At 44.5% G+C, this 25,972-nt stretch overlaps 1 protein-coding gene across 1 annotated transcript; it reads left to right on the forward strand.

Moving 5' to 3' along the window:
- The first annotated feature begins 1,158 nt into the window (after positions 1-1,158).
- On the forward strand, positions 1,159-25,843 carry PITPNA (phosphatidylinositol transfer protein alpha). The gene is made up of 12 exons (XM_040082438.2): positions 1,159-1,292; positions 6,163-6,193; positions 11,786-11,931; positions 12,467-12,558; positions 16,160-16,167; positions 17,106-17,180; positions 17,552-17,635; positions 18,529-18,606; positions 19,477-19,587; positions 21,104-21,226; positions 21,960-22,029; positions 23,060-25,843. The coding sequence occupies exons 1-11, from the start codon at positions 1,273-1,275 to the stop codon at positions 22,005-22,007; spliced, it is 816 nt and encodes a 271-aa protein (XP_039938372.1). The 5' UTR covers positions 1,159-1,272; the 3' UTR covers positions 22,008-22,029; positions 23,060-25,843.
- Positions 25,844-25,972: the final 129 nt, after the last annotated feature.

A 25,972-nucleotide genomic window follows, 5' to 3' on the forward strand; every position in this document is an offset into this window, starting at 1 on the left:
TCCATTATCCATGCCTTAGTGTGGTGATGCTAAATCTGTGGTGGTTTACTTTCCCAATCCAATAATGCCAATCATTGAAAATGCCATAAATGGTGACCTAGTGACAAGGTGAAGCCCATGACCTGAAGCCACCCACCCTGTCTGACTATAGCACTGACTTATCCCCTGGCTATTTGCGTTAATACCCTGGCCACTCGTCATTCCCCTTCCCCACCCTCCCAAAAGAGGGGGGAGGCACGAAGTTTGACAAAAATACTGGAGCAAATCCCCTATTGAGGCAGGCTGAGATATCTGGGTCAGTTCAGCCTGGAGAAGGTTGTGTGGAGACCTCACAGCACCTACCAGTACCTGGGGAGCCAGAAATGGACTCTTCATCAGGCACTGTAGTGATAGGACAAGGAGTGATGGGTTCAGACTGGAAGAGGGGAAATTTAGGTTAGATATTGGGAAGAAATTCTCTTTGAGGGTGGGGAAGCCCTGGCACACGTTGCCCAGAGAAGCTGTGGCTGCCTCATCCCTGGAAGTGTGCAAGGGCAGGTTGGACAGGGCTTGGAGCAGCCTGTTCTGGTGGAAGGTGTCCCTGCCCATGGCAGGTGGTGGAGCAAGAAGGTCTTTGGGGTCTCTCCCAAGCCAAACCATTCTGTGATTTAAGGAAAACCTGCTGGAGGCAGATTTCTGGGAGCATTGCAGGGAGACTTCTTGGGCACACCAGTCTCGAGCTGAAACAAGTAACAACCAGGCAGTTTACACCTCTTGGGAGAACCTAAAGAGGCAGCTTTAGTTTAAAATGCGTTGATGAGTCGATCCAGAGCAACCCGAGGGCTTGCCAAGAGACCCTGCCAGCGGCACTGCCGGGAAGACTGCGGCACTGCTCTGGCAAGCCCAGCCTTAAAGCTGAAACAGCACCGCGCGGTCTACACCTCCTGAAAGAACAGGGGGAGGAAAAAAAAAAAAAAAAAATTATAAAAAGCCAGGCGTTTTAGTTCAAAACGTCATCGGCGAACCCGGCACAAGCCCGTGAGGGAGGCGCGCGCCGGCTGAGGGAGGCGGGGGGCGGGAAAAGCCGGGCCCCGCCCCGCCCCGCGCGGCGCGGAGGTGACGCAGCCGTTGCCGCAGAGACGAAGCGCCCCGGCCCCCCGCCGGCCCGGCCCCCCCGTCCCGGTGCGGCTCGGCTCGGCTCGGCTCGGTCCATCCCGCGCAGCGGCTCCGGGACGCTCCTCCTGTCACCTTCAGCGGCGCTGGCCCGGGCGGGAGTCGCGCGGCGGCGCCGCCATGGTGCTCATCAAGGAATAGTGAGTGCGGGGAGCTCCCCCATGCCGGCCCCCTTGAGCTGCTCCGGTCACCTCCGTCCGCGCCCGGGGCCTGGCGCCGTGACGGCCGCGGGTGGGCGGCCCGGCTTCGCCCCGCACTGCGGCCGCGGGGAGGGAGGGAGGGAGCGGGGAGCGCCGTGAGGGCCGCGGCGGCGGTGGGGGCGGCAGTGAAGGTCACGGCGGGGCGGGGGCCGCGGCTGGCGCCGGGCACCGGCTCCGCTCGGCCCCTCTGCGGCTCCGCGGGTCCCGCCGGTGCCCCTGCGGCCTCCGCGGCCGCCTGGCCCCGCGCCGGGTGGGTGTTGCCGGTGCCTGGGTGCCGAGGGCCGAGCCGGAGCCGGCTCAGTCCCGGGGGTTTCTGTGGGAGGTCTGAGGGAGGCAGGGGCGTGTTGCCCCCCTGCTCGTTGTAATAGAGCCGAGTGTCGAGCCTGGGTTTGGTCCTCTACCGCCTTTGGCTGTGTAATCTCCGAGGAGGGACTCCCAAGAATGTCAGAAATGAGGTAGCTCCAAAATGTTTTTGTGTGTGGAAGCCTCACCTTGGAGTTCCTCGCTGACGCTGAGGCTGCTGCGGTTGTCCTGCCCCGTGGTGGGGCACGAAGGGGTGGAAGACTGGCTGGACATTGAGGGTGTGTAGCTGTTAGTCACGTTGCTTGTCACAGTCCTTGGTTCAGCAGCTTTGTGCTTGCTAATGTGGAATATACTCTTGGACCGGTGCACTTTGGCTGGATGTCTTCAAAACTGTGCGTGCTCTGCACATAGTTCTTTCCTGAATTCTTAAGGTTAACTCAAGTGCGCTCCCACGTTTAAGTGCATTCCATCATTTTGAACTTCTTTTAGCTGCTGGAAGAGGCTTTCTGTTTATTTTTCCTTTCTCCCCATATAAAAGATACCTGTGATCCCTGTGATAAAGTGGGTTTTCAGGTCTTCTCTTAGACACATTTACCTACATGACTGTGTCCTCCTTACAGGAATTACTTTGCAAGATTATGAACCATGGTGTGGATTTAAATATTAAAACTATGTTGAGGGTTGTACTGATCCTTGTAGTTGCCTTTAAACTTGATTAACTTTTTCCCCCCCGCCCCCCCCAATCCTTAAACCCCTGCTATTTTTATCCAAACAACAGGAATAAAGAATCAGGAGCAGCAGCAGAGCTGCTCTTAGTAATACAAAAACACCATTACCTTCTGTAGTGTTAAACTGGATAGCAGGCAGAAACCCGGGCTAAGTACTTAGTTTCAGGTGCATGAAAAGATAATTAACTCCTTCTATGACATCTGTTTTGTTGGTGTTTTCCTATGAATTTACTACTTCCCCTCTTACAGCGCCTTGGCTGGGTTATCATGTATCTTTTTCATGCTTCTGCTCACAATCCCTTGCCCTGTTCCACAGTAAAACTCACTATCAGTGGGCTTTGCTATAAAGGTGAAAACATATGTACTATGAATTTTCAGATTTCTGACTGTGTGAGCAGTTCATTTTCGTGACTATCACTTCCAAAAGTCGTTTTACTCAACATTATTTACCTCACCATATCAGCATGCCTGCTGGTCTTTCACACTGCCTGTTTCAGAAACAAGGTGGGAAGTGTAAATGTTAAGATTAAAGGTTAAAAGGCCAGAATTACTACATTAGTTTCCTTTTACAGGTTTCCATTTGTATTTTCAAAAGGCTCACTAAACCTTTTTAGTGTTGCCATTATACTGTTTCTTTTCTTCCCTTTGTTTTGCCCTTAGTAAGACATATGTGGCTCTAAGGACAGTCAAGGTTGCTACTGGACTTTCCAAATGAACATTTATTTTTGACTTTCTGAGATTCCCAGCCACCTCTGACAGTTGCACATTCGGAGTTGTGTCACTGTATTGGCTCAGATTTAAATTGTCTTGATGTTGTACATCGAAGTTGCCCAATTTACATCCTATTTGAGGTGGGTTTTGGTGAAATCTCATGTTCCAGGAAGCAGATGTTTAAGGCATATTGAAACCACTTGTTTTGGTGTGAGCTGGCTATTTGAAGTGCTTTGCTGTTACTTATGTTAGTTCTGGTTTCATGCAGGTAATTACTGCCTTCCTACCATAGATGGTAAAAATCGAAATGGTCTGTAACTTCATCTCATCTGAGCTGATTATTCTTCCATCTCTCTGACCCCCTGTCACACTCTCCCTAGTAAATCAGATGGGTTTTATTATGTGCCCTGTAAGTATTTTAGGAGCTGATACAGAAATAGAGCAATATAACAAAAACCTGAAGTCACATTTTATTATCAGGCAAGTCTGTATCATCATTTCTCCACAGCTTCTTGTCCTGATGGTTATGCAGTGATGCCTTTAACGCTTTCATTTGATGTCTTGTCAGACTTCCAGCCTTATCTTGCATTTCTATCCATCCGTGCTGCAGATAAGCTGCATGCATTTCATTCATTTGTTTGCATTTTTTTGGTGTCAGGGTTTGTCAGTGCTGGCTGGAGTCTTGCTTGCTGTCCTTATTTTGATTTAAACTGCCTCAGAAGACCTTGAGGAGAATCAGAGTGTGGAGACTCAGTTCCCTTTCCTGTGAAGTGACGATAATGCCACTGACCTTCCCTGCAGCTGTACTTCCCTTTGCTGTCATTTGAGGCAGATTCTAATCTAACAGGGATCTTAAATGTTCCTCACCATTTTCAGGCCAACCACATCATATAATTTCTCATAAACTGAGCAAGTTTGGAATCTTTTGTTCCCATTGCTGCTCCTGCAAAGCTTTTCCTCAAGATCCTCTTGAGTTTTCCCTCCTCCTCCTTTATTACTTGGCTACCTGTAAGTGGTTTTCACCCCCACCTTCTTGGTTTTCTGGGCTGAATGAACTGTAAACCATTGATCTTGTTTGTGTTTCTGTTTCTCCATTGAACTCTAAGATAATAATTCAGGTTTAGTGTCTTCTGGTTTCCTAAATGGAATTTCATTCATTTACAGCAATGTTTTACACCAGCTTTTCTGAAGAAAAACGTTTTAGCTCCATTCCAAGGAAATTGCTTCTTACCTGTTTCTTGGTCTTTCACTTTAATTTATCATCCAGCCCCTCTTTTCATTCTTATTGCACTTTTATCCAGTTAACTGACCCAACATCATGCTCAATGGCAAAGTCTACCTGTGAAAATCCCTTTTCCTTTTTTTTTAATCCTCCCTTACACCATACTGGTGTTGGTCCTCTTCCCTCTTGCCTTTCAGGAGGTATTTTCAGGAAACAATATGTAACAGTGAGTAAAACAATTATAGTTCAGTGTATCCTACCAGCAAGTGGCAAATGGATTTCCATGAATTGATCAAATCCCATTTAAAAATTGCTTTTACTTCCTATGTTTGGCAAGGAATGCCATGTCTTCAGTGGACATGATGTAAAGAATAAAGAAGCACGTGTGATTTGGTCTGAAATTTGTTGCCTAATGATTGTTCTGTTGTAAAAGTCACCGTTTCTTCTCCATTCACTTTTTTGCATCATTTGTGATTTCTAAAACTCTTCCATACCTGAGTCTTTTAGCTGCTTTTTTTCTCCCACGCTGAAAGGCCAAGTCCTAACTGTTTTCTTCTCACACAGAAGCTTTTCCCCATCTCCAATCATAATTTTTAACTTTCTTCACTTGTTCTGTACCCTCTTTGAGATAAAGTGACCAGGACTGTGTGCAATATTCAAGATGTTGATACATGGGAGATTCTAGTGACATAATTGTCTCCAGTTTCTAATACTGGATTTGCTTTTTGAACTGCCCCTGTGCTGATGTTTCCTGCCGCTTTTCCATAAAGGCACAAGATATTGGCAATAACTAACTGAGGGCTTATTAACCCCTGTGTTTGGTAAAAAAGAGTACATTTAGTGCATTTTTTTTTTTTTTAATTGACACTGAACTTCATTTGCAGTTCTCAGTAGTTATTTCTGCAGTACTTTGCAGTCAGCATGAAGTGTTGCTGTCACAAGTAATCTTGCATAATCTATAATCTTTTGCCTCTATTGCAGTTTGTTCTTCTGGTAAAGTGTAAAAAAAAAAATTCCTGTTTTCACCACTGTTGCTTTTTCAAAATCTGTTTATTAATACAGAGGTTTTGTTTTTTTCCTGATTGTGTCCTAGTTTCTTTGAGACTAATTCCCAAAGAACTGGGAATTCTTATGCCCATGGTAGCCATATCCATTTCCTGTCTGTCTCTTGATTTGGTTCCTTGTTCAACATCATCCTTGCTGAAAGCAGAAGTCAAACACAGATCCAGTTTTGGAGAAGACCTTAACAAGCATGTATTTCCGTCAGCTTTAAATTGATTCTTTTCCAAAAAAAATCTGTGTCACTTCAGGCAATTTTTGCTGCCTTGTCCAGTCAGTTGATTCTCAAAAGCATTCAGGAAACCACAATAAAGAAGGCTGATTTAAAGCAGTGGCAGCAAGCTCAGAAAAAGCCTTTCCTCCGCTGTTTCCTGCTGCTTTGGGACATGTGAGCAAATCATGCAGCGCCTTGTGGCTATTGCCGATCTCTGCAGAGTTGCTGAGGCCCACTGAAACCTCCCCAGCAGCTTGATGAGGAATAAGATGGGATTGCTGAAAGGATGGAGTGAGAGGGATATCACCACTGTGTTGATGCTGTGGAGGTTTGTAGGCCAGTGAGGTATCACCAGTTGAATTACAGAGTTTTAGGAGAGGGCTGCAATTATGCTCTGTCATGTATTGGTTCTCTTTGAGGTTGTTCTATAAATAGTCTTTGGCCTAAGGAGTACTGGGTGGATGCTGGAATTCTGGGGGGAGAGGAGAGCTGTGCAGCCATTGCTGCGGGGAATGTGGGAATTTTGGGGCTGCAGGGATATTTGCTAATTTCTGTCTCTGTGTTCCCTTCCAGCCGCGTTATCCTGCCCGTGTCTGTGGAGGAGGTGAGTTCTTTGCTTCTTGCTTCCTCGCTTTAGGACTGTAAATAAACCTGTGATCAAAGCATGAACAAAAACTGGAAAGTGCAAGCTGACTTCAGGAGCCCCTGTGAGCTGTTACTCATTCACCATCATTTTGACCAAATAATTGTATTAAGTCTGAGGGTGCCAATCGTCTCTCTTTATAAAATACTTTTAGATAGGCTGATTATAAATCTTGAGTTGTCAGGCTGTTTTCAAGTGCAGTTTTCCTTTTGATTAGTACTATTGTTCTTTTCTGTTTTTTTAACGTGAAGGGGAAGCTTTAGTACAAATGCAAGTCACCTTTTAAACTGTGTTTTGCTGGAGCTCTTTTGTTTTAAACTCTTAGGCAAAGGTCAAGAATTAGTTGCGACTTAGGAGGCTCATACAGCAAAAGGATTTTTTAAGACCTGTGCTATTTAGCACTTACGTAGAGAAAATTTTCTTTTTGTTTAGATAAAGCTGAATTGAGAGAAGAAATGTAGTTTCTATTGCACAGGGTGATTTTCATCAGACATGATGAAACATGACCATGGAATAGCTGTGCAGACTCTGTGGCTATTTCCCTCCTGTTTCCTCTGATTTGCAGCTTGCCTTTCCTTCCTCCCTCCTGCCTTGAACACCACTCTTGCAGAGAATCTAACCATATAAATGTTTTGAATTTTTTTATCTTTATCTACTAACAAGGTAAAAATTGAAATGACTGAGTCAATAGCACTTCCAAAGCAGATTCCTTCTTCTGGATGTGTTTTATTTTTTCCTTGTGATCCTTGGCTGTAAGGCTTGGGTTTGTGAACTCTGATCAAGGCCTCGTTCTTTGGGAGCTCTTTGGAGAGCTGTAATAGCAGCAGTCTTGTTCATTTTTCTTTCCTCTGAATATAGCAGCTACTGTGGCGTAGACAGTGGTGGGCTGGCTCATGGTGGTGCTTTTTTAAGCACATCCCTTTTATAACTCTCACTTTTTTCACAGAACACAGTTTAGAACTTCATGTAGTGCATTCCTGCAGCCATCAGACTGGCTAGTAAAACAAGAGCAGTGTCTTGGTGGAGTTTCTTGTTCCTGTGGCTCAGTCTGCTGTGACAGGTATCAGATGCTGACAGCGAGCCCAGACCTCTGATCAGAGAGTGGGTTTAGATCTGTGTTCTATGTCAGTGCAAGAACAGGGCTCTTAATGCCAGAAGTTCTGTCTGTTGCTTGCTCCCTACCTGTGGCTTTTATGCTTTCTGCCTGAATCTGTTTCAAGCAGTTTCAACAGAAGTCAGACTGAAGTAAGAGAGCAGGGAAGTTTGGATCTTTTATGGTGTCTGAGTGACACAAGAGCGAGTGCTTGACAAAGGAAGGAGTAACATGAGCAGCTTTATCAAGTAAGCACAGGATGCAAACTTGCAGGTTGGAGAAAGCTGTGGGTAAATGGCAAGTTGCTCGAGCTCAATGGACAGAAAGGACCTTCCTGAATAGCAGGAACCCTGCCTTGTAGTGATATGGCTCCTTGGTATCAAGCTGTGTAAATGGAAAGTCAAAGCATCAGCATACAGATTGTTTCATGGAGGGGGTTAGACTGGATGGAACCCAACACAGGGTTTTCCTAAGTTCTCTGGTACTGGGATTAGCCTTCATCCAGTTAAAGCGAGTCCCTGCCTGTGCTCTCGTCCCTCCCTGGCTGTTCAGAGCTTTGTGTGTAAACTGCCTGTGTGGAAAAATGAGGCTTTGGGCTGCAGCCTCCTTGTGTGAGGGCGCCCTGGGATGATCTGTTTCAGGAGGTGTATTGTTCTACTCTGGGTCCAGAGTTGGCCTTGTGGAGAAACCCTCAACCCCAAACTTGTGCATTGTCACCGTGTCCCATGAGTGACGTCTCTTTCCAAGGCCTGGTGTTTTTCCTGTGATAGTGCAGATTTCAGGAGCCAGTTCCCTGAGCAGAGGGTTCTAAAGTTCACTTAGTTTTGCCTGTGTACCTGGGTGTGCTTAAGAAGAAAGGTTATTTCCAGTATTGACTCAGAGGATGACTGCTGCTCTGTTTATTGCCTCATCCCCCTTCCTGTGTGCAAAGATGCTGACACATCTGTGAATCACTTGCTCACTGCACTGCTGTCTGTTCTGCAGACCAGCTGTAAAACCTTCATTGCTTTCAAGGATTTCCTTGTGTACAAAACTCTTAAACAGGGCTCTGGAGACTTGTTATTGCTCGTGACTGTGTAGCTGCTTGTGAAGCATCTCTGGCTAGCAGGAGGACTTCTGATTTCATTTTTACATGGTTGATTTTTGCTCAAAAGGCTTAAGAGTTTGCACATTCTGCATGCAGATTATTGGAAAAAGTCTGATGCCAGTGTGTAAGACAGGGAATGAAATTAATTGTAACTTTGAGACATCGTAAAAGGGTTGAGGGAGTCTTCTGTGAGGTTCTGTGATGTGCCAGGGAGCTGTGTTCAGTCTCCACCCTTAGCAAATGGATCTTAACCAATAGTATGGAATTCAAGAGAAGACTAGTGATCAGGAAGGCATTAGGGAGCTGTGACTTTATCAGCACAGAGCTTAGTTAGCCAAGATGGGAACCAAACAGTGCAAGAGAAGCCCTGGCGATGACTAAAGCTGGAAAGCTGGCATGTAGGAGTGGGACTGTAGCAGTCTGTCTTCTGCATGGAAACCCTGCCAAAACGTGGTCCTGCTCAAGTGCAGGCTGCAAGCTGCACTGCTGTGTTGGTTTATCCCTTGTCTCAGGGCAGAGGGAATCTCCTTGTTGAGTGTTGGGTGCCAGGCTTTGCTCCCGTTCCCTGACCAGCATCAGGTGCCAGCCTGGGGAGCGTGGACTCGTGTGGGTGTCTCTGCCAGCTGCCACTGAAGTGCTGGTGTGGATTAGAGCTGTGTATACACATTCTGTGCTGCCTCTTTGTTCCCTTCACATGGCAAGGAGCTTGCCAAACACACAGGAATCTTATTAATTGCGTTCAAAGCGGCTTTCAGGAAAACAACTGCTCTTGAGGATGGCTGTGTTGAGATCAGGCCTGCTGGAGGAAATTTGGTGCAATGAAGATATTCTCTCAGCTGTGTAAGAGGTCTTTGGCACAGAGCAAAAGGGACGACTTCCTGCAGAAGAGGAGTTTTTTGCAACTCTCAGGTCTTTCTGGAATCCAGATTCATAGAGCCAAAATCTTTTTCTCTGTTTACCTTTTCAGGGAGAATGGTGTGAGATTTGCTCATTGGGACAGTTTTATTTGGGCCTTTTCCTTTCTTATCAATGCGATTAAAGGCTCAGAAGTAACAGGGAAGTTTAAATGGTGAAGATGTTAAACCAAAGAGTTTATCTTCTTAGTGTCTGAGCTTTAACCCAAGTGTTTGAAAGGGAGAAGGAATGAGTAAGAGGCTGTTACTAAGAGGAATTAGTTGGTGCTCCTGGAGCTCTGTCCTGGGACATCCAGTCAAAGACATTCAGTCCCTGTAATCCTGTAGTTACCAAAATCAGAATAAACTCTGCTCTATGAGTATTTGTGTGACTCTTACTCTGCTAAAGCAACTTTGCTTCTAAGGTTTCACAACTCTCATGTTTTGCTCTTCTGGAGGGAGGTGAGTGTTCTGCTTTGTGTGGGTCATGTAGGGAGTCAGAAGGAAGGCAGTGTGGTGTACGAAATGTCAGAAGTCAGAGACTTGTGTTGCAGCCCAAAATCCAGGCTGAAACCCAACCTGCTGTGACAGTGCAGGAACTGTCCAGCCAAGTGAGGGCTGCTCATGTAACCTGGGCCAGGATCTTCTGGAGAGATCCAGCAGAGCTGCTGCTCTTACCTTGAAAATGGTCTGAGTTTTGTTCTGCCCCACATTAGCTGAGGCTGGGACACTCAGCCTTGTTACCCTGGCTTCCATCTATTCTTCCAGCAGGAATAAATATTTCCTTGGCCTTTGTTGGCACCAGATGGCACAAAGTACCAGAGAGCTTTGGGTACTGTTGTTATTTTGGATGCTCTGACAACAAAATTTAACGACTGTAGAAATCTTCCTTTGTTGCAGAAGATGTTCCAGCCCAGTGAAGCGTTTCTGGGTTCTCAGCTCTGAGCAGTATTCCATTTTTCCAGGCTGGGTTTCAGAAATGCTGTTCCTGTTTCTGATGCAGAGCTTCATGCTTTGGAAAAGGGAAACGGTCTGAACAGTGTTGCATTGCTTTGGAGTTATGGTATGGAATTTTTGGGTGGGGGAGTTGGTGTTTTTGGTGTTTTGTTTTTTTTTTTAATCATTGCAGTTCTGGTGCCGAACACTTTGTGGTTTTTACCCTTTCAGATTGCTTCCCTGTGCTGTTGCTTTTGGCAACAGTTGCTGTTTTGCTCACTTCAGAGTCCTGAAGACTTAACTCTGCTAGGTTAGAGCTCTTCCTTTTATGTCAGTGGTTTAGCTTCTTCGTCCTCAAACTTTGCTCACCTAACTTTGCCTCACAGAGACCTGTATGAATTTTCTTCATTTGATCATGGGGTTTTTTTTTTTTGAGCTCTGCATCCCCTTTTTCAGCTACAAGAGGCAAGAGTGTATTAATCTTTACATCCTCTGCAAAGGAGAATATTCTCTTCTGTTCATTTTATTTTCTTGATTTTTCCTATGCTCTGCCCTGGGAAACATTTGTGAATGCCTCTTATGAAAGAAATTGTGTAGTATCAGGTACTTTAAGTAATTTCTGGGAAATAATGCTGCCAAGTGAGTGTCTGTAAGGGACTGACAAATGATTTTAGGGTAAGAATTTTACTGTATGTTGAAATTCTGTGCTCTCCCTGGTAGTGGTTTAAGCTTGTGGCTTAGAGGAAGTGTGATACAGGAGAAAAAACAACATGATCCAGACCACAGAGAATAGGAAAAATAATAGTGGGAGCTATGACAACATAGATCAACTGGTCATTTGGGACACTGGCTCAGTTATTTCATTAGATAAAGCTTTCAGGATGAAAATGCCTTCTTTACTTCAGGCTTCATACTCAGTTGTTTGAACTGCACATGGGGGATGCTCATCTCTGACCCTCAGGGGCTCCTAGGCTGTGCACTTTTAACCAGTTTGTTTCTTGAAGCACATAAATAAGGTGGTGCAAGTACCCTTTATCTTCTGTGTCCCTTATGAAGTTTTTCACTCCCTTCCCCTGCATTTTTTAGGAAAGCTTGATGTGAATTTCTTTGGTACTCTCCTGGATGCAGCAATGGGTGCTTATTGATTCAGGACTGGCGGTGCCTTATTCTCAATTTTTTGGGGACAGCTGTGGGCCAAAAGGAGTGAAACCCAATGGATTTGGCTGTAGTATGGCTGGGGTCATCTGTGTTTTCTTCCTTTGTGATGCTCCTTTCATCTTCCCTGCTTTCTCCTGATTCTGTGTTGGTTTGGAGCTTGAGATTGAAGGGTTAAAGGTAACTGACTGGCAGTGCTTTCCTCCTAACTACCACTCAAGCTTTCTATCTCAAATGAAATTAAATGAGCTGCTTATCTGCCCGTACAAGTGGATGTCCTTTTCTCTGCCCTCTCCCCGGGTAATAAATTTGTCCTTGGCTTCTTCTGGCAAAGTTATTACTTCAGCTGAATTATAGCCATAGTAATAGCGTGTCTTTAACTTCTCCAGTATCAAGTGGGGCAGCTGTATTCCGTGGCAGAAGCCAGTAAAAATGAAACTGGTGGAGGTGAAGGAGTGGAAGTCCTGGTGAACGAACCCTACGAGAGAGATGGAGAGCGTGGGCAGTACACACACAAGATCTACCACTTACAGAGGTATGGGAACCATTTCATTCCCAGAGCTGGGCAAGAGGAACCACAGGGAGATGCAATAGGGTTGCAGCAACTGTAAATCACAGATTATGTAAAGGCTGAAAGATGCAGAGGTAAGGCAGGAGTAAAGCAGCAGCTGGCAGTGAGCATCCCCGGGACACCCACCCTCCCCTGTAAACGTGGCTGTTGTCCCAAGAAAATCTGGCTTGGAGCTTTTCAAAGCAAGTCTGATCCTGCCACCCAGTATTTTCATACTTGAATTTGCCTAAAGAGCAAAACACCTCCTAGATTTCAACCTGCTTTCAGCCTCTTATATATATATATATATTTTTTTTTTTCATTATGTAAAGAAGATTTATATTAACATGTCTGATTTAGTATTTCTGGAAAACATTATAACGGCGTTGGGGGGAGCCCTACCAATTCCAGAACCATGCAGATCTGTAGCGTTTGCATTCCAGGTGATGTCCTGCCTGTCTCGGTTCTCATTCCATGTAGTCCTTATCAATGCCTTTCTCCCTATTTCCAAATTTTGCAGCAAAGTGCCAACATTTGTGAGAATGCTGGCCCCTGAAGGAGCTCTGAATATACATGAAAAAGCATGGAATGCCTATCCCTACTGCAGAACTGGTGAGTGCCTGAGGAAGGACTCTGGATTCTCCCTTTTTGTTTTCTGGGGGCAGGGGGAAAAGGTAGGGGAGGGTATAAGGAAAGATGCAACCAGTAGAGAAGCTATTCCAGCTCTTAAATCTTGGATTTCTCTTCTCTGAGCCCTTTGTGTGGTCAGGAGAAGCAAAATACAGTGCTGAGGAGTTAAAAGAACTTCCCTTGTGTGATGTGCTGCTAATGGGTGACCTTCCTGTACGAGAGGAAAAGAACAGACCAAGAAATATCTTGGTTAGTCTTCCTAAAGGCACAGCTGCATGACACTGATGAAATAAATACGTGAGGGGAGATTTTATGTGCTCAAGTGCAGCACAGCCAGGTGGGAAAAAGTGGAAGATGCAAGAGGGGAACAGGGCAGATCTCAGCTGCCTCTTGCTCAGTGCAGGTGAAGGGAACAAGTGTTAAGTGATGGGTGTTTGCTCACTTGCAGGCTCTGAGGTCAGGGAGGGTTGAACAGAGAATGCTGCAGTTGAAATGAATCCATCTGTAAAGGCAGGGGTGAGGCTCTGGGAGCTGTGTAAAGTGCTGAAATAATGTCAAACCCATTTTTCTACAGGAGTGGTTAGTGTTTACTTAGTGAAGTTACCAGCCATGGTGTTTAACAGCTTCTCTGGTCGTCACTGCTGTGAATTGAAAATTTGACTTTGCCTGCAACCTTGTGGTGGTTTTGGCAGCATTTTCTGCTGTTTGTATCTCTGAAGGATACATTTTCTGCTAGTTGGTAGTGGTACAGTTGCTATGGGAACGAGACACTTAAAAATTCCAACTGTTCTTAAAACTCAGTATATAAAAACCCCTTTATCTGACAATTTACTTAAGTGAATTTTAAATGAAGTGTTTTAAAAGAAGGGAAAAGCTCTGCAGTGGGAGAGGGTAGTGTTACTTCAGTCTGTGAAATTACATGCAGCAGTCTAGTGGAATGGATGTTTCAAATACAAAATTCAGATACTGCCATCAACTTTGTAATAAATTTTTAATGTCTCAGAGAAGACATGGAAACAAAGTTGTTTGCAACCTTTCATGCAGTTTTCTTGCTGCATGTTACTTAAATTAGTTAGTAAATGTCTAGCTTATTTCCATATTAAGCCCACTGAGCTGATTTAAATGCCTGGCTGTATCTTCCACCTCCTCTTCCTTCTTCACCAATTTCTGAAACAAAGGTGTGGAATTACTTCTTTTGTTACTCTTAAGCTGCTTATCCTTCAGTTACACACTAATAAAATTCTACTAATGTGGAGAACATGGGATACTAAAATGAAGTACAAGACTTTTCAACACAATCAAAGAAATTTCAGGTTTTGATACGCTAGAAATGATAACAAAGCCAAAAAAACCCCACTCAACTGTAATAAACAGCAACATAATATGAGATAAAAAGTGCTTTGTTGTGGGGGTTGGAGCAGAAGGCAGTTTTGATGCGGAGGCTGATAAATCTGTTTAGAGAATCTGCCAGCCTGACATGAAGCAAGAGGAGCTTGGAAAAGTTGCTGAAACCTTTTCTTGGCTGGGATTGGGCAGGAGGAGAGAGCCCATGGATGTGGGAACCCTTGGGTGTGAGGACCCATGGATGTGTTGTGGGGCTGCCCTGGGCGTTACCGTTCTCCTTCGGATGCTCTCGGGTGTTTTGGTCGGACGTGAGGAGGTTTGGATGCCCTGCTGTGAATCTCTGGGCAGCAGAAAATGCTGTGCTGGCTTAGAGCAGCCAGGCTTTCAGCCCTCTCACTAGAATGTGAAATTTAAGAGCCAGGGTCCCAGCAGGAAATAAACCAGGAGTTGCTGGTGCTTCTGCCTGTGCCCTCCTGTCTGAGGTGGTTGCTGTGCTCTCCCTGAGGCACTGCTTGCTTGTTCACAGAGCTTCTAAACTGGAATAAAGCAGTGCTTTTACTTAATTGTGCCTCGTGGTATGGTTTTTTTTTTTAATTATATGAGTTCATCCTTCTTATATTTCCCTATATCTCCTCTGAGAAGCTCAATTAATATGCATATTATGGGCCATTATAGAAGCAGTGCTGGAGATTCGGGGAATTTAAATGCCTAGCTTATAACTTTCTGCAGTTCTGCACACTTCTTTGTGCTGTAATATGTTGTTTTTATGTACTTTGAATGGAAGCCTTGCTTAGCTCCTTTGAGAGTATAAACTCTTAAGTGAGGTTGTTGTTATTGCATGCTTTCACAACTCCTGCAGTAAAAATGAAGTGAGGATTGTCTAATAGTTGTACCTGTGGGCTGGTGCCAAGGGGAACAGTGTTCTCTGCAGTCTGACTTTAATATTAATGTTGCTTAAATGTTTTTAGAAAAGCAATTTGATGTGTGTTCCACTCTGAGCATAACCATGGCCTGTGGCCAAATGTCAAGAAACTGAGAAGTTATAACTGCAGTTGAAATGTGTAGGAGTTGCTGCTGTAATGCCTCAAGAAGCAGGTCCTAATTTATAGCAAGCTGAGCATTGAAGTTTGAGTGGACATTTCAGAAGAGATTAACTTGTTTCTTTACAAATGAGGAGTCTTCCCCACAGGGAAGAAGTGAAGGAGGTGAAGGAACCTGCTTTGAGGCAGCTGCACAGTCACAGCACACAGTCATGACAAAGTGGGAAGGCCCTGGTTTATAATTATTGCTGGTTTATTCAGTATTTTGTTGGGACTAGCAGGAAAAAATACCCATTTCCTTCTTGCAGAAATAATGAAATGTTCTTTGAGATGAAGTTCAGCCTTTGAAAAATTAGCCTCAGCTCTGCCTTCTTGTTCTCTCCTTCCAGCCCAACATGTCAGTCTAAATAATTGGCTTTCTGTAAAATTGCTGTAAAAAGCAATTTTCACATGCTAGGGGTTTAGAGCAGTCCAAGCCCAGCAGTGGGTAATTAAGGCAGCTGGATGTGCATGATTGGTGATTTGGGATGGTAACTGTCTCCAGGATGCTGGCCTGGAAACTCAAAAATTGTCACAGTACCTTTAAAACCAAATTGTTCCTTAATCAAGCCCTGATGTTAGACTTCAGGACAGAGCAGAGAACTTCACCTCCAGCTTCACACTTCCTTCTGCTTGAGTAGAATTGCTTAGGTAGAGCAGATGCTGACTGTTACAGGATCTTTAATTGCTTTTCTGTGTTGAATAATTGAGCCTGGGAGTTCAGTTACCAGGAGCAGCAGAGATGCAGAGGGTCTGGTTACTCCAGGCAGGGCTGCACTGGCCTGAAATCCAGCGTGGGTTTCCTTTGGAACCACGGAGAGATTCCTTATCTGCAAGCTGAGAAAGGATTGGTAAAATGCTGTCAGCTGAACATGCTTATTCCATCTTCTCATCCAGCTGGCTGCAGGCCAGGGAGCACAAGTGGCAGTGCATAATTAATTGCTGCTCCTCTGGGTTTCTCCCAGTCGCAGAATTTCCAGGGAAGTGGGTGAAGTTAGCTGGGTTTTGTCAACTTCCATGTCTTTTCCCTCAGAGGTACCTGGGAAGCTGAAGCTGTCCCTGTTTGGCTGAGAGTGGGAGGAGGGCAGTGGTTGCTCTACAGTCTTTTCTCACTAAAGTACTGTGTCTCTTTCTTTCCATGTGTTGATTTCTTGGACCAGTTATTACAGTAAGTACTGCTTTTAACTGCTAATCTGTGGAATAATGTCTGCAATGAAGCGTTCTGGGTAGAAGAAGCTCTTTAACCTGAGCTAAAGGCACTTTAGCTTTTATCATTGTAAGATCACATAGATTAACTGCCCTTACCAACGCGGTGTCGGCTTGTGACCGTGGACAGAGATCTGTCTGTGCTCAGCAAAGCTCAGCTTTACAAATGGGAACACGCCCCTGCCTGGGTAAACTGAGTAAAAGCCGGTTAGCTGCTGCCATGCTGTCCCCTTGATTAATCTCTTCTGAATTTGGTATTTCCTTTCTATGTGCTGAGTGTTCCACTGGCCTGTGCTTTTGTTTCTGCTCCCCTGAGGGAGGATAGGGTTACCTTTGGGAGCCCTTTGCTTCTCACAGTAATAGTGAGAAATGGAAAGTTTTTTTGCTTACTTGGCAGAACTGTGCTTCTTGGCCCTTCCCTTTCAGTGTCAAAAGCTCTCAGCACATCAGTTTAATATTGTTATTAATTTGAATGTTTGCATCAAAATATGTACTCGGTGCCAGATCAATAATCTCTGAGGAAAGACAATTTCTGCCTAGCTAACTTATGTTACCCCTTTTAAACTCTAAATAGAGTGGCAGATATTGTCCTTTAAAGAAAAAGCTGTTTATAAACTCCAAATGTTTCACTAAAACAATAGAACTTACGAGTTTGGGGTTTTTTTTTGTGAACAGCTTGTGGTTTATTTAATCTTAAGTAATTAATGATCAATCAATTTTGCTGAAAGCGATGATCTGGTTACAAATAATTCTGAAATTCCCTAAGTCAGACCCCAGTCAAATGGAGAGTTCATTCTTTGAATTATTCACTTCTTTGAGTTGACTCTCCTAATGCTTATCTGTTTAATAAGAAGACAAATATGTATCCTAGAATAACAAGAAGCTTTATTTTGATGACAGAATGAGTATATGAAGGATGACTTCCTGATCAAAATTGAAACCTGGCATAAATCAGATCTTGGAACACAGGAGAATGTAAGTACTTGTGTCATGTGTTTTACTCATCTCTTTAATGTCACAGTGCTGCTTTCTGTGCTGGGTTACAGAAGTGCTGTGTGGAGCTGTCTATTCACCGTGTTCCTGCATTTCGAATGTTTGTCTCGCTACCAAGGCAGGCTCCCTTCTGTTGGCTTCTCACATCAACTGAATAAAATTGACCCCCAAACGCTTGTTCTGTGTGAGCACCTTTGCTTCTTTAGAAACTCTCCCATTGTGTGTTTACCTCAGTGTGGGTGGGAAGGGGAGCACTGGGTGTCTGCATTTCTATCTGGCTTTATATTTTCCCAGACTGGGAATGTTCTGACACAGAAGCAGCTGCTTGAGTGTTGTTGTTGTTTTCCCTGCAGGTCCATAAACTGGAGCCAGAGGTATGGAAGAGTGTAGAAGCCATTTATATAGACATTGCTGATCGGAGCCAAGTACTCCCCAAGGTATGGTAGGTGGGTAACAGCTCCCTGGGGGGGAGGCCTTGTGCTAAAAGAGGGGATCATGGACAAACTGTGCTTCCAGGGATGGTCACAGGCAGCAGGACAAGTGAGAGGATGGACAGAGGAGGAAAGGCGTTCCTTAAAAGTGCTCATGCAAGCCAGGGGAAAAGCTGTTTTAAAAACTCTTGTCAGCACTGCCTGGAAAATGTGTTGCCTGTGCATGCAACAGTGTATTTCTATAGCAGTGCAGCTGACTGAAGTGCCTGAATGGCAGGAAATGGCACTCCCCTTTCATGCAGGATCTCTCCTAAACTTCCCCCTTTTTGATACTGACCCATGGCTTCACAAGTGTATCTGGAAATGATGTAGCCAACACTTGGTTCTAAGAACCACTTCGGTTACTGTGAGAAACAAAGGGGTGTTTCTTTAGTGGGAAGAAAAAGCAACTGTCTAAAAATGGAATGTTGGTTGTTTCTTGACTTTCAAACAGTATTTGATGCCATTTTCATGGTAGTACTGTGAGTCTGCACTTTTCTTCTAGTGAGCATCACACTGATACAGTGCTGTGAAAAATCCTAGAAAGCACAGCTGCTTTCTGAAACAGCAGTGTTGAGCTCCCAGAGAACAAATGGTTACAGGAAACTTATCCTGCAGACCTTCTGATAGCCTTACAAAGGTTGTATCAGTTTGTTATCACTTCTTCATAGCTCTAGGACACAACACAGGGGGGAGATACATTTCCTTGCAGAGTGTCTGACCTAATGTTGAGGTCTAAAAACAGTAGTTCTTGGGAAGGTAGAGGTTAGTTGTGGTCCAGGAAAATTAATCCTTTTTGTGAGAGAACATCTGGGTAGCAGCGGAATAATTTGTGTTTAATCTTTGTGTCTGTCCAATAGGATTACAAGGCAGAAGAAGATCCAGCCAGGTTTAAATCTGTCAAGACTGGACGTGGACCTCTGGGTCCCAACTGGAAGGTTTGTATTGATGAGTTCAGGAACTGCACCAGGACAGATATTGGGGTTTGGAGCCAAAGATGCATCTGGAAAACACTGGGATCCCTTCTGCAGAAGGAAATGCAGAGCTCAGTGCTGATTCTGTTCTGATTTTAAAAGAAATGAAAGAGCTTGGTACAAAGAGAATGAGTTCCAGGAGATCTCCAGAGCTGTCTGGTGCTCAGCCCAAGGGTTCACCCAAGAGAATTCAAGTATGAGATAGCTGAGTAATGACCAGTAGTGTTTAACCTTTCACTGAAATCCTTGGAATCTGATGGCATTACAACTGCAGATATAATACCAGTCTTTAAAAGGGACCCTGAGTGGGATTTGGGGAGCTGCTGGTGTGCAGGTCTGATTTCTAGCAGGCAACTTGGCAGAGGCTGAGGTTGATATGATTCACTTGGGATGAGTGGTTATGGCTCCTGTAATAGGAAACCTTATGGAGTTTTCTTTAAGGCTTTATAATCGTGACTCAGATGATATAATCTAATTCCAAAATGTTTTAGGTAGGGACTTTTTCAAGAGACCTTTAAGGAAGCCAAGTAGCTGTGGTATAACAGTGAAGATACTGAAAGACATAATTTTAATGGAAGAAAAAGTGGACAACAGAGGAGAGGAAGGAATAGTCTGTTCTCAGAATGGAGGGAAAGCCACCTGTGAAGGAAACCAGGGTCTAGTTTCATCATGCCTTGAAAAAGGGTGAGCAAAGGTGTGACAAAACTTGTCAATAAAATATGAGAAAGGTGTAAGAATGCAAGAGGATTGTGGGGAATTGTGGGAAGACTTCATAATTACAACTGAAGGAGATGGAGAAAGGGGCTTAATGTGAATATCTTTGTGTCTTTGCAGAAGGACCTGGGGAAGCAGTCAGATTGTCCATACATGTGTGCTTACAAGCTGGTAACAGTCAAGTTCAAGTGGTGGGGTCTGCAAAATAAAGTGGAGAACTTTATACAGAAGGTAAGTTCTGTGATGGGGAGAGGTGTGGGAGTGGGAATGGGGCACGTTTCATCACCCACCTGCTGTACAGGCAATGCCTCTGCCTGAAATTCTGCAGTCAGTTAAAGCCTGATTCAATTTGCTGCTAATCCAAGGGCAGGGCTGGCTGATTGTTCTGTGAATTGGCTATTGAGCATTTTCACTCTAACGTGTGAAGGTAAATTGGCTGTTCTGTGTTGTTTAATAGGTCAGAATTGCAGTCACTTGGTTGTTAGTTTGTGAGTGATGAGGTGATGCATTTATACTGGAATTACATTGTGTAGGGGCAAAACGTTTTTGTGGGGAGATGGCTCCAGCTCTTTGATCCTGATCAGCTGAGGATTTTTCTGGAAAGTCCTGGAGCTCTAATCACATATTCCTCTCCTAGTCTGCTGCTTGAAAAACCTGTGTTAAAAAATAAGCAGATGGTGGGAAACCTTATTAACTTAAAATATAAATGGTATCTTGAAAAGAGGTTTTTTTTTGTGGCAGAGTCTATAACCCACGAGCTGCAGCAGGATGCTACACCTGGGAATGGCTGTGTGTGGTTTTCCAGGCAATGCTGTGTTAATATTGATAAACCACAGAGCTGCTTCTGCAAAGGCAATTCTCTGGTGATACAATCTAAAGACAGCTCCAAGGGGGAATGACCATGGTGCTGCAGGATTTCAAATTCCTCTAACAAAAGCCCTGAATAAAGCAGTGTCTCCAGTCCCTTTCTATTTATGAATTCTATTTATCTATTCTATTTATTGAATCAAAGCATTCAAGCTGCATTTGATGAGATATGAAAACATAATTGGTAGAAATGAAGTGTCCTTCCTTAACGAGGTCTTTCCAAGAGGCATTGGATATCCCTGTCTAATATTACCTTGCCTAGGTTATCTCTTATAAAATGGAAATAAATTGCTCCAAACCTGGAGTAGCTTGTGCACATTAGTCACCTCTGCTGAAAGGTTTTCAGCTGTGAAGAACAAGTCTAGGCATTTTTTTAGGCAAGTCTAGGCATTTTTTCAGGCCACTGCAAAAGGAAAAAAAAGCCAAGGTAGGTGCACGTCAGCCCATTACACTTCCTAACTTCCAGTTTTTAGCGAGTTAAGGATTTAAAAAATACCTGTTTCTCCTTTTTTCTGCACTTCCAGGCCAGCTTCCTGGCTGTAAGTAAACTCAGCTTGGAGCACTTTATTCAGTCAGAACAATACTGTCAAATCAAAGGAAATTCATTAATTCTTTCAGCGCAGTGTGCAGACTGCTGTCTTGGTTTGGGAAAAAAAACCCCACCACATTTCCCTGGGGATTCAAGGCTCTAGATTAGATACTCTGATAAAAGAATAAAAACTAGCTATCTCCAGTTTCCAATTGTGGCAGCTAGATGGAAAGGTGGGCGAGGCAGTTGATTCTTCAGCGTACACATCTCTGAAAATTGTTACAATGCCGTGAGCTCCGTGGTAATCGCCCTGTGACTAAGCTGGTTTGTGTTTTATCCCTCCTTTTGCAGCAAGAAAAGCGGCTCTTCACAAACTTCCACCGGCAGCTCTTTTGCTGGCTTGATAAGTGGGTTGATCTGACTATGGAGGACATCCGTAGGATGGAGGAGGAGACCAAGAGACAGCTGGATGAGGTCAGTGGCAAGGCAGGGCAGGTGTGGGTTGTGTGAAAAACTGCTTCTCTGCAGCGCAGCGGAGAGGAAAGGCTGCTGCACTGTCGGGGCACGGTGTGGATTGTGCTCCTGCTATTTAGGTCATGCTGTGTGTGCTTTGAATGATTGGCCATGAGTCCATCGTGCTGGCATCTTTTCCTAATCATTATGGAATTCTCCTTCTGCTTGTTGTTGAGCCAGTAAATATATTGAACCACAGGTAATGAGGGGCTGAGTGGCAATGATTCATTTACTGCCTCAATATCTTCTGTTTGCCTTTACTCAAAGCTGAATGGTCGATTTTGTCCTCATTAGTCGCCAGAAACCTGTTGAGTAAAAGGGTTTTTAGCTCTTAAGTACCATAAGCAGGTAGTGGGGGTATGTAACAGGATTCTTACTCTGAAAAACACAAGTTTGGTAATAATGAGACCCTTGTTCCGTGGTTTGTGTCCTGCCCTGCACCCTTCTCTCCCTTCGTGCCTCAGGGTATTTCATTATAGTTTCCTGTTCACTCTTGCCTTTTGGATAATGGTTCCAAATCTGTTGCCAGCCCACAGCTTAGCCAGAAATGATGCCTGCATGTGCATTTCACAATCACTGATTTGAGGTGCTGAGATATAATCGATGTCTTACACACAAGAGGTGTTCCATCCTGATAAATTTTGAGATAACACACGTGAGAATCAGTACCTGAACACGTTTTTTCCTCTTTCAGATGAGAGAAAAAGATCCAGTGAAAGGAATGTCGGCTGCTGATGACTAATATGACTCCTTCCTTGTGCACTGTAGGTATCGAGAGATTTGACAAAACTCTGTATTGCTCTATTTGGTTTAAAACCCCCAACATTTGTGTGAGAAATGATCCTGTGGTAGCTTCTGACAGGCAAATCTGTGCTATTGATTGTTTTTATAGTGAAGCCGTTTCACTGATGGGTTGATGAGCGAGGTTTACTGCCTCGTTTTCAGAGCTATTCTAAAGAAAAATATGAGTGAAAAGTGTAAGAAAAACGTGTGAGAATATTCTGTAGATTTTACTGCAGTTCTTATTTCTGTAATACATATGTCACTTTGCATGACTTGCAGAGAATCTTTTGTCAGTCTCAAAAAAAGTAAGTTAGACATGCAAACGTTTCGAATACAGTTGGAAATTGAACATTCCAAGCATAGTTGTGAGGAATTTATTTTTTCCATTGCTTGTTATCAGTATGTACTAATGGGCCAAGGCTTGGGGTAACACTTGGGCATTGCAGGAGAAGCAGCAATGACAGTTTTAAAGCTTTTGACTTGTTTCCTTTCTATCCTGTTAAATGTGTCATCAGTTTGGGGGCTGATTTTGCCAATTTTTTCTCAGACACCGTAAAAATGCAATATGGTATTAGAGAGGTAAGAAGGCAAGGAGAGAAAAGGGATTGTCCACTTATGTTGGGAAGGACAAGTTACTAGGGCAGTAAAATGCCATCCTAGTAATCCTTGGAAGGAATGGGGTGTGGCAGAACCGCATCCTCCTGGAGGACTGACTGCTTACCTCTGTTTGCCCTCTGTTATCTGCTGCTGGTAAGTGGGGAAACACGAGGTGAGGAAGTGTCTGAAGGGCTGTCTTTTGATAGAAATATTTTAATTTCTGAATGCAGCTACAACCACTTGATTTTCCTGTCTCCCGTTTCCTCCGGAGCGCTGCTGCAGTGTAACCGTGCATTGTGTGCCTGGCCACAGCGTGACTCACGTTTGCTCTCTCAAGGTTGTCTGACACCTCCCTTGGCACGCTGCTCTTCCAGAGTCATCCTGAAACGTTTCCCTGTTGTCTCTTTGTTCCAGTTTGCAAGACAGTCGTCAGGAAGGCCCAGGGAATCCACACCCTTGACTGACGGACCATCTCTGGATCGAGCCTTTCTCTGTCCGACCGGCAGGCGATTTTAAACCTCCCATAGCTAATTCTAGATGCCCCTTAATATTGTGAGCAAATAGACAGTCTGGTACTAAGCACTCCAGTGTTAGCACGAGCATCCCAGGGAGTTCCCTCCTCGGGGCCGTGTGACTTTAGAGATCGCTGTATTTACGAACTCCTCCCTCCTCTTTTTTTCATTGTGTTCAGACCAATTTCCATGTGGCCCTGTTTGATTTCCAAGTGACATTTTTAGCTCAAATAGTCTTGTGATGTGGTGACTTAGATTTTTTTTTTTGGTTGTTTTTGTTTTGTTTTTTGGGGTTTTTTTTGTTGGTTTTTTTCCAAGTGGGATAAACTGCCACCTTTGTTTCTGCCCAGCCCTTCACTGTTCTTCGAATGTCTGTTTGGAGAGGGAAATTGTCCATATTTAAAAGTACAAAAACTCTTCCAGGAAATGTTCTGCTCTCACCCTTGCTCCCGGAGGGAGATATTTAATGGCAGGTAACCTGAGTACAAAATGAGGAGCAGGCGGAGAGTTCTTGGTTTGTGATGAGTTGTGATTTGTGACTTCTGCAGGGCATTGCTTTGTTCTGTCTTCACAAACATGAATTAAAGACTGCCCAGAAGCTGCAGTCAGGCCCTGTACTGGGGCCTTCAGCACTTACCTGTTGAGTTTCCATTTTTGGGGTCTCTCTGGCCCATGTAGCTCTGTCGTCCTCCAGCTGTGCCCGTCAGTCTTACAAAATCCTCCTTGACATATGTTGCAAATTCCTGGTTCTTTATTTATTAAGACTTCCCATAACTTAGAAAGCTGGAATGGTTTTGAGTAATAATAACAATGTGATTCTCCCTGGACAAATTGGGATGTTGCAAAGGCTGGTGTGCAAGCGAGGTCTTGGCATCTGGTTACATCCAGGTGCCTGGGGCGGTGGTTCTGCTCAGCAATAATATTCTTCCCATTGCAAGACTGACTAAAATATCTCCTTTTGTGCTGTAAAAAAAGCAGCTTATAAAGACCTGCAGTTTTCTAGGATATCTGTTGGTTATTATAAATCATAGAGGATACTGCTGATGTAAAGAGCTCTCATTATTTAATGAACTCAAATATTTACTGTAACTATCCTTGTGTTGATATCAGCTTTAGACAATCAACTCAGCAGAACAGAATCAAGGAAATTCTGCTTTCTTCAATACCCATGAGAAAAAAAAAAATCCTACTTCTTTGCTTATCCCTGAGGCCCAACGTTTGATTTTTTTTTTTTTTTTCCTGCCCTAGTAGTAATAACTTTATTTTCCACTTCTGTGTTTGGCAGCACTAACATGAAATCTTGTACGCCAAACTGTCGTGGGTGTATCACCACTTTTGAGGAGTCTTTTTAGCATTCTGTAATACACTGACTCCTCCAGCCCTTCCCACTCCTGCAAGCAGGAGATCCTGAGATGATCCCATGCCCTGCCGAACAAGGCTGTGCTGGGATCAGAGCTGTTTCCAGTGTGAGGGAAGATGGGAATGCTCTGGAGGGAGAGGATGGCCTTTGGTTTCTGGGGAGGGGGCAGTTTATCCCTTTATTTTTAGTTTATTTTGCCTTACTCATGTCTAAGTGCAATAAGCTCTGAATTGTACCAGTAACTCTGGCAGGCTCTTCTCAGTGACCTCAGACGGTTCTGTGGGGTTGGGGTGGGGTTGGAGGGGTTTTAGCAATCTCACCAGGCAGAAGTAAAACAAGTTTATTGTAAAATAGGTAAAGAAACTAAATTTTAATCTTTGAAGCTATTTGGGACCAGGATGTTTCATGACATGTTGTATAGCTGTTCCAGAAGTATTCTAGGAGTGTAGGCCCCAGTTAAGAGTTCTTTGAGTTAGAAGCATTTTTAACAGAGAATTTATGCACTGACTTCTGTTCATGTTCGTTGCTTACGTTTTGAGGGATTCTTACACTTGAGGGCAACCTGAGAATACACATAGCACACTTGTTCTTTCAGTTTGTGTTATCCAAGAGGCTTTCCATCCGATGGCACCAATCGCCGTGGAAGCAGATTGTAACATTCCACCATTGCAATCCTTTTTTGATCCTCTGATTTCAGAGTAAGAGCTTTTACACAAAGCTTTCCTGATTAGTGGAAAAACTTGGAGGGGAGGGGGGGGAAACCGCAGGAACTTCAGCCTGAATACTCCCCCTCTGCTCCCTGCCCTTTGTTTTCTGTCCTTCCGATTTGATCCTAAGTGAAAGCATCCCTCAGCCTTTGGATAGACAAATCCTGTAAAAGACCCTTCAGTCTCGACGCTTGGTTCCTGCTAGTGAGCATAGCAAAGATCACGCAGCGTTCCCGTGCCGTATCTTCCATCAGCTTCGGGGAGAACCCCTGGACCTGCCGGCTCCCTGCGGGATGGGCTCCATCCGGAGGGCTTGGATGCGCTGGGATCGCCACTCCCATCCACGCCGGCTGGGTTTGGGGCTCCGGGAGCAGCCCCATTGCCCCGGCCTGGCTCAGGCCGCTTTGCTGCCCTCAGCAGCCCTCCGTGTTCATCCCGCTGGGGCTCCCGCCACGTCCCGGACGGGTTCTCCGTGCTTTTTCCTTTGGCGACACACACTTTGTAGAATGGGTTAGATTATCTCGTCGTTTCTTTAAATGTGAGTTTGTGCCTTTTTTGTCTCCTAAATCTTCCAATACAGGCATATTGGAAACGAAATCTAATAAAATACTAGACAGAGCCTCTCGCCTCCGCCTCCTTTTTTTTTGGGGGGGGGGGGTTTGTTTTGTGGGGGAGGTCTCGGGGCCACGCTGGGGGCAGCGGTGGGTCCTCCCGGCCGCCAGGGGGCGCGGTGGCGCGGTGCGTGCCC

Source organism: Hirundo rustica, chromosome 19 (assembly GCF_015227805.2).
Source record: "Hirundo rustica isolate bHirRus1 chromosome 19, bHirRus1.pri.v3, whole genome shotgun sequence".
NCBI lineage: Eukaryota > Metazoa > Chordata > Aves > Passeriformes > Hirundinidae > Hirundo > Hirundo rustica.

Excerpts from the sequence above, each read along its gene's own strand:
- PITPNA (XM_040082438.2), top strand. The coding sequence starts at position 1,273 with ATGGTGCTCATCAAGGAATA. Across the intron at positions 19,588-21,103 it reads TGGAGAACTTTATACAGAAG|CAAGAAAAGCGGCTCTTCAC; the intron begins GTAAGTTCTGTG and ends CTCCTTTTGCAG. Across the intron at positions 21,227-21,959 it reads CCAAGAGACAGCTGGATGAG|ATGAGAGAAAAAGATCCAGT; the intron begins GTCAGTGGCAAG and ends TTCCTCTTTCAG.